The sequence below is a fragment of the Otolemur garnettii genome, unplaced genomic scaffold, assembly GCF_000181295.1.
Source record: "Otolemur garnettii isolate 467f Iridium unplaced genomic scaffold, OtoGar3 scaffold00024, whole genome shotgun sequence".
In the NCBI taxonomy this organism is placed as follows: Eukaryota; Metazoa; Chordata; class Mammalia; order Primates; family Galagidae; genus Otolemur; species Otolemur garnettii.
In genome coordinates, this window is record NW_003852419.1 from 13,126,196 (window position 1) to 13,134,004 (window position 7,809).

The following is a 7,809-nucleotide window of genomic DNA, read 5'->3' on the forward strand; positions in this document are numbered from 1 at the left end:
GCTTGAGCCCAGGAGTTGGAGGTTGCTGTGAGCAGTGAAGCCATAGCACTCTACCCAGGGGAACAGCTTGAGGCTCTATCTCAAAAAAAAAAAAAAAAAAAAAAAAGAAATAGTCTGTGGTTTTGAAAAGTAGAAGACAAAATAATCTTACAATTTTTTCCTAGAAGCCATGTAACTAATCTACCCCTTAAAGCTTACCATTTCCATATCATGAAGCTTAGCCTTCAGTTGTAAGTTCTCTTTTTCTAATTCATGTAATTTATCAGAACGAGCTCGAGTTCCTTCTAGTTGATCTTCCAACATGGTTTTTGTTTCTAATAAAACCTGATTGTCTTCCTTTAATTCCTATAAACATTTCAAACACATTTTATTTATCACAAATGTGTTAATATCTGTTTACTTTTTAAAGCTCTGGAACATAAGTTACCAAAAAATAAAATCCTAAGCCACCTTTATCAACAGTTCTATGCAAGAATAAAGCTACTGGGTAATAGAAATACAGTTGAAATTTTCCTGGCTTCATTTCTCCTCCCTAGAATTTAAGCTAGTATGCAAACAAAGTACTCAATGCTTATATTAGGCTGAGTAATGCTACTGTAATTTCACATGAAATTATCACAGTATATTTAAATTTCTTAGTCACAAGGATAAGGAATTACATAGTCTTCTGGATATTCAAGACACAAATCTCCATAGAATCAGGGTTTAATTTATTGATTGAACTACATTTAAAGATTTCTCTGTACTTAGAGCTGTAACTTAAAAGTGATGGTGCTCTATTAAAACATATTTTACACAAACACACAGAGGAAATTCTTAAAAATCCCTACATAAGTTTTAAAGATATGTGTTCGCAATTCTATCTTGCTAATTTATATGCCTATGGTTTATAAAATAAAGTCTGGAGAAGGTATATTAAGACAGTAGCCTTTCTGAAAATCCCTTAATAATGTTATGCATTCATATGTCTAAATAACTAGTAAAAAATGAATCTGTACTCTATCTTTGCAATCCTCTTGGGTCTATTTATTGGTAACCTGCAGGCTAAAATATTGTAACTACTTTCTCTTATGCCTTTGGTTCTTGATTTTGTATACGCTCTCCTTCTTATCCGCATATTGAAACTGACCAAAACCTATTTACAGACAATAAGGAAATTAACTGACAATGGAAAAAAGGATACATGAACTATCCAATGCTTGCTATCAAACTCAATGATCAAGCAAGAAAAGTTTTTTGTTCTAATTTATATGTATGTAGCCTTCACTAATCTTAACTTAGTAGTCTTAGTTAAGGAGCAATCAGAAGTATGTTCTACGTTCACTTCTGGGAACAAGTTTGAGATAAATAGAAATAAATACCTTGACTATGAGAGAAGGACTTCAAAAGTCTGTTCTACCTATAATGCTAAATACAAGAATGAAAGAAGCACACAAACAGTTCAATAAATTTAAGAATATCCAAGGATCCCTTTGTAAAAGTCTGAGTAATAGGCTCATCTATCATTAAATAAACACTCAGAGATATTATTTCTTCAACATTTCAAGAATTTGTCATGTTTATTAAGTGCATTTTAAATGTATTTAAAAAATCATAACACATCTAAAAAAATCATGAATGGTTAATTATGCAACATACCTCAACTCTTGCCTTATAAAATTCAATATCATGTAACCTCTCTTTGTATCTGCTGACTTCGCTTTCAAGCTTATCAACTCTGATTGCCTTCTCTCGAAGTGCATCTAATTCATCTCGGTACATTCTGGCAGAACGAGCATCCGAAAGCAAATTCATATTCTTAAATATAAATAATAATATCTTAAGTATTATTTTGTTTCAACTTGTTAATTTTTTAACTGTACAAATTGATAAGTTTACTTCAAAGAATCAATGAATTATATTTTTAGTGGGTGAATTTTATGAAATATGTAAATCATACCACAAATAATTTCTTTAAAATGAGATACAAAGTCTTTTTTAAAAAACCAAGAACAAAAAGTATCTTAAACACATATTTAAGTTTGTATACAATTTTATATAAAGTTCTCTGTCATACAAGAATGTAAAAAAACATTCAGAATATTTTCAAATGAGTTAACTTCTACTTACAATGATTTGCAATTTAGGTGAAAAAGTTAACTCTAAAATAAAAGATAATAAAAACACAGAAAAGGCAAGCTGTATTACTAAAGTTAACCATTAGTTACTTTAATGAAATAAGATTTCTATTCAGGTATGTTATGACACACCCAAATCTTGCTGACATTTTTTAAATCCTTCCAAGTAAAATGCTTATCGTATATCTTAATGCTCTTTGAAGCAAATATTAAAATCCACCCTTTTAAAAGCCTTATTGTAATCCTTTAGACCAGCAGTTTTCAAAGTGTGATATAGGGACTTCTATGGGTTCCTGAAACCTTTTCAGGGAGTTCATGAGGTCAAAACTATTTTCATAAACGCTAAGACACTGTTTGTCTTTTCACTTTTATTCTCTCAAAGGGCACAGTGGAGTTTTCCAGAGGCTATATGACATATGGCATCTTGAATACAGAATCAGGTATGAAACTCTAGTAGTCTTCTACTAAGCCACACATTAAAGAGATCTGCAAAAATGTAAAAGCAGTATCATTCTTCTAAGAGTTTTGTTTTGGAAAATAATGGTTAGTTAAAATCATTTTTATATTAACATGGAATTGGCTGAGTATTTTTAAATGAATTAATATTATTCAAAAATATTCTTAGCTTTAATTTCTAATAGTTAAAAGATTACTGAACACACATTCAAAAAAACCTGGAATCAAGAAGTGGAATAACATCCTTAGCATATCTAGAAATAAAGAGAGGGAGAATATGACTCTCACTCTCATTTGTCTAGAAATTCTCAGTTTGTGATCTTGCAAATAAAGTATTCTGTGCATTCAAAATGGCAGGTTAGAGGAAGTTAAGGAAAGAAACAACTATCTAGCTTTACTCCAATCCTTATCACTTATGGATTAAAGAGCTCATACACACTACCTCCAAATAAAAATGAAACATCAGAGTGATTAGAAACGTGAATTTTAAACACTATTGGTTCCAGATGAAAAAATACAAAGCTTTCTTAAAATAAAAAGACAGTCATTTTTATTTATTTATGTATTTTGAGACATAGTCTCAAGCTGTCGCCCTGAGTAGAGTACCGTAGTGTCAGAGCTCACAGCAACCTCAAACTCTTGGGCTTAAGCGATTCTCTTGCTTCAGCCTCCCAAGTAGCTGGGACTACAGGCATCTGCCACAATGCCCGGCTATTTTGTTGTTGTTGTTGCAGCTGTCATTGTTAAACTGGCCCAGGCCAGGTTTGAACCCACCAGCTTCGGTGTACGTGGCCAGCGCCCTACCCACTGAGCACAGGGGCTGCCCTAGACAGTCATTTTTAAAAAGTAAAAAGTTTTGCCTTTATTTAATAAGAAAAAGATGAAAAATTTAAAAGAGATGTATATCAACATAAAATACCACCAGAAATCAGAAATGCAGGGAGATAGACCTAAACAGCACAGTTTACAATAAAGGTGTTCTAGTTTCCAATGTCACAGAAGATAAAAACGAAAAACTAGGAACTACCCTGGTTCTAAGGACTCATGAATCTTAGGAATGTTTGAATACCACTAATACAGAAGAAAGAAAAATTCAAAGACCTTGGTTTCTAGTTCTGACACTGGTATTTTTGAGAGAAAGATACTGAAAATGTCAACCAAATCTTTTCAAGCCTCAGTAACCTCACTTATTTATGTGAAGTACTGAAGGAAAGGTTATAAAGTCCAAAGAGAAAAATCTATTTGCAATACCTGGTGATCTTATATAATAAAAGTTCCAGATACAAACCTCTTGTTGCAGCCTTTTTAGTTCTATTTCCATTTGCTCAAGTTCTTGTTTACAGTCCAATAACTGTTCAGTCTTTTCCTCTCTTAAATACAAAAATGTATTTATTAAAGATTAACACAGTGCTTTTAAAAACTATGATTATCATCTGCATTGATACAAATGCATTGCCATTCTTAAGTAAATAGTCAAACATAGTATTTATTAGCCACAACCTCAACCCAAAGGAGAAAAAAAATAGGAAAATGCATATTAGAAATTTACATGATCAGATGTCATCATTCAAGTCTTCTCTTAGTATTTTCCAAAGACTAACCTCAATGACCAATGTCCTCATGGTTCATAATGTGGTTTCTCTCTCTCTCTTTTTCATCTTCCCTGACATCCTTTCCGACCCCACTCTGCTTTCTCTCCCTCTCCCTCTGTGCTTAGTCACAGACAATTAAACAGGATGAGCTATTATGCAAGGCAATGTGACCTGGGTCTGAGACATATAAGAGTCTCCAAACTATTTCAACATTTATAATGGCCTGAAGTTAAAAATACATTTCCTACTGTCATACAGATACCTAAAGTCTTTATATCTCTATTGGTTTCTGCTCTGTTGCATGTAAATATCCTCAAATTTCTTTTTTTTTTTTCTTTTTAATACTTTTTTTTTTTTTTTTTTGAGACAGTCTCACTCTGTCACCCTGGGTAAAGTGCAATGGCATTATCATAGGTCACTACAATCTCAAATTCCAGGGCTCAAGTGATCCTCCTGCCTCAGTATTCTAAGTAGCTGGGATTACAGGCCTGTGCTTGAAATGGGATCTCATTCCTGTTCAGGCTTGTCTTAAACTCCTGACCACAAGTGATCCTCCCACCTCAGTCTCCCAGGGTCGGAGGACTACCGGTGTGATGTACTGCTTTACTTCTAAGTCCCATTTTTCTTTTAACGAATTCATTCATTCATTCATTTAGACAGTCTCAAGGTGTCACCCTAGGTAGAGTGCAACAGCATCATAGCTCACAGCAACCTCCAAATCAGGCTCAAGTGATCCTCTTGCCTCAGTTTTTCTATTTTTAGTAGAGATGGGGGTCTCACTTTTGCTCAGGCTCGTCTCAAACTCCTGAGCTCAAGCAATCCACCTGCCTCAGCCCCCCAGAGTCCTAGGATTATAGGCATGACCACTACATCCAGCCCTTAAGTCCCATTTTCTATTTCCCCTTCACAGTCAAGCTCCTCAAAGTAAGCTTCCATCCACTACCTTTATTTTTCTACCTTTTGTTCTTTAATAATAAAAGGTAAATGCTCATTGTATAAAACAACTACTATTCTCACATCCTCATATGCTCACAACCATACTTTGTTTCAAAGAGACAGTGTCTTATTCTATCTGGATAAGACCAGGCTGAGTGCAGCAGCACGATCACAACTCACTAAACTCACTACAGCCTTGAACTCTTGGGCTCAGAAGATCCTCCTGTCTCAACCTCCTGAGAAGCTGAAGTTACATGCACATGCCACTATGCCTGACTAAATTTTGTGGGTGGGAGGGTTTGTAGAGACAGGGTCTTAGTACATGGTATGTTGCCTAGACTCACACTCCTGGCCAGCTGCAAACAATCTTCTGACTCAGCTTCCCGACATGCTGGGATTTCAAAATCATAATTATTATTATTATTATTATTTTTGAGTCTCAAGCTGTCGCCTTGGGTAAAGTGCCATGGCATCACAGCTCACAGCAACCTCAAACTCTTGGACTTAAGTGATTCTCTTGCTTCAGTCTCCCAAATAGCTGGGACTACAAGCACCCACCACAATGCTCAGCTATTTTTTGGTTGCAGTTGTCATTGTCGTTTGGCAAACCTGGGCTGGATTCAAACCTGCCAGCTCCAGTGTATGTGGCTGGCTCCCTAGCCGCAGAGCTACAGCTGCTGAGCTCACCATCATAATTTTTAATATTGGAGAAATACTTCCTTCATAATTAAGTGGATTCCATTTTTCACTGTAATACATACTGTTTTGGCTAATGAACTCATTAGTACACATAAATCCTGTATTATTTCAGGGCAGAGACAGAGGTCTTATTATGTTGCCCAGGCTGGCATCAAACTCCTAGGCGTAAGCAATTCTCCTTTCTAAGCCTCCACAGTAGCTAGCACTACAGATGTATGCCACCATGTAGAGCACTGAGGACACAATTCTAAAAATCGTTACAGGTTAAAAGGTACTTGATACAAGTTGAGTATCCCTTATCCAATATGTTTGGAATAAAGTACTTTGGGGCTGGGAACACTGGCTTTTGTCTATAATTCTAGCACTCTGGGAGGCTGAAGTGGGAGGATCACTTGAGGTCAGGAGTTCAAGACCAGCCTGAGTCAAGAGTGAGACCCTGTCTTTATTAAAAATAAAAAAATTAGCCAGGCGTGGTGGCAGGTGCCTGACGTCCAGCTACGTGGGAGGCTAAGGCAAGAGGATCACTTGAGCTCCAGAGTTTGAAGTTGCTGTGAGTGAGGCTAAAGCCATGGCACTCTAGTCCAGGGGCAGAATGGGATTCTATCTTTAAAAATAAAAATGGGGGGATTTAGAATTTTTTTTGATTTTGAAACGTATTTGCCTCATATACTTATCTGGTTAAGTGACCCCAACTGGAACATGCTACAATGAACATCTCCTTTAAGCATCATGTCACTGATACAAAGCCTTTAGATTTTGGAACATTTCAGATTTCTGATGTTTAGATTAAAAATACTCAACCTACACACATCTTGTGTCAAGCTACCCTCCAGAAAGGTCATTGCTAACTTATAATACAAGCGGCAAAACACAAAGGTATGTGAAACAACTGAACAATGTAAAAAACACTGTTGTTTTCCCATGGCTGTGCCATTAACATTTTTTCTGTTCAGAATTATTAGCTCATGTCTTATTTCTAACTTCCTACTGGATGATTTCTCTTTTTCTTACTGATAGAAAGCTATTACCTTTTGTGATTTATAAGATATCTCTTACAATGTCTCTTTTGGGATACTTTTTAAAAATTAGTTTTTGAATTGTGGTAACATATTTATAATTTGCTAGCTAAGAGTGGTGGCTCACACTTGTAATCTCAGAACTTTGGGAGGCCAAGACAGGAGGATTGCTTTAGGCCAGAAGTTTGAGACCAGACTCGGCAACATCATGAGAACCCCATCTCTTGCCATAAATAAGAAAAATTTTAATTTTATATTAGCTAGGTGTGGTAGCATGTGCCGCTAGTCCTAGATACTTGGGAGGCTGAGACAGGAGGATCACTTAAGCCCAGGAGTAGACGGTTACCCTGAGCTATGATTGCATCACTGCATTCCAGCCTGGGCAACAGAGCAAAACTCTATATCTACAAAGACAAAATTAAAAGTAGAAACAATTCAAATTCCCATCAACCAATGAATGGCTGATCAAAATATGGTATATCTATAAATGGAATATTAATCACCATAAAAAGGAATAATGTACTAATACACAGTACAATGTAGATAAACCTAGAAAACATTACGCCAGTCACAAAAGGCCATTTCTTATATAATTCCATTTATATGTAATGTCCAGAATAGGCAAATCCATGGAAATAAAGTTGATCAGTGATTGCCAGGAACAGAAGGCAAAGAGAGACGGGGAGTGAATGCTAATGGGTATGAGTTTCTTTTTGGGTTGATGAAAATGTCTTGAAATTAGACAGTGTGTGGATGACTGCATGGCTCTATGAAGAAACTAAAAACCATTCAATTATAACATTTTTTGAGCACCCCCCCTTTCCTAAATAGTATACCTGAAAGGATGATTTTCTGATACATGAATTATATCTCAGTAAGGTTCTTTTAAGAAAAAAAATTGGCTCGGCGCCTATAGCTCAACCGGCTAAGGCGCCAGCCACGTACACCTAAGGTGGCGGGTTCGAGTCCCCAGCCCGGACCCGCCAAACAACA

The 7,809-nt window shown here is 36.0% G+C and overlaps 1 protein-coding gene across 12 annotated transcripts in view; it reads right to left on the bottom strand.

Moving 5' to 3' along the window:
• Positions 1–7,809, bottom strand: part of CCDC88A (coiled-coil domain containing 88A) — a 121,960-nt gene that overhangs the window by 52,268 nt on the left and 61,883 nt on the right. For all 12 annotated transcript variants that reach the window (XM_023512091.1, XM_012804042.2, XM_023512092.1 and 9 more), the window contains exons 9-11: positions 3,862–3,943; positions 1,639–1,797; positions 199–345 (exon numbers count right to left, since the gene is read on the bottom strand). In XM_023512091.1, the coding sequence (XP_023367859.1) occupies positions 199–345; positions 1,639–1,797; positions 3,862–3,943 (388 nt within the window). The remainder of the gene's footprint in view (positions 1–198; positions 346–1,638; positions 1,798–3,861; positions 3,944–7,809) is intronic.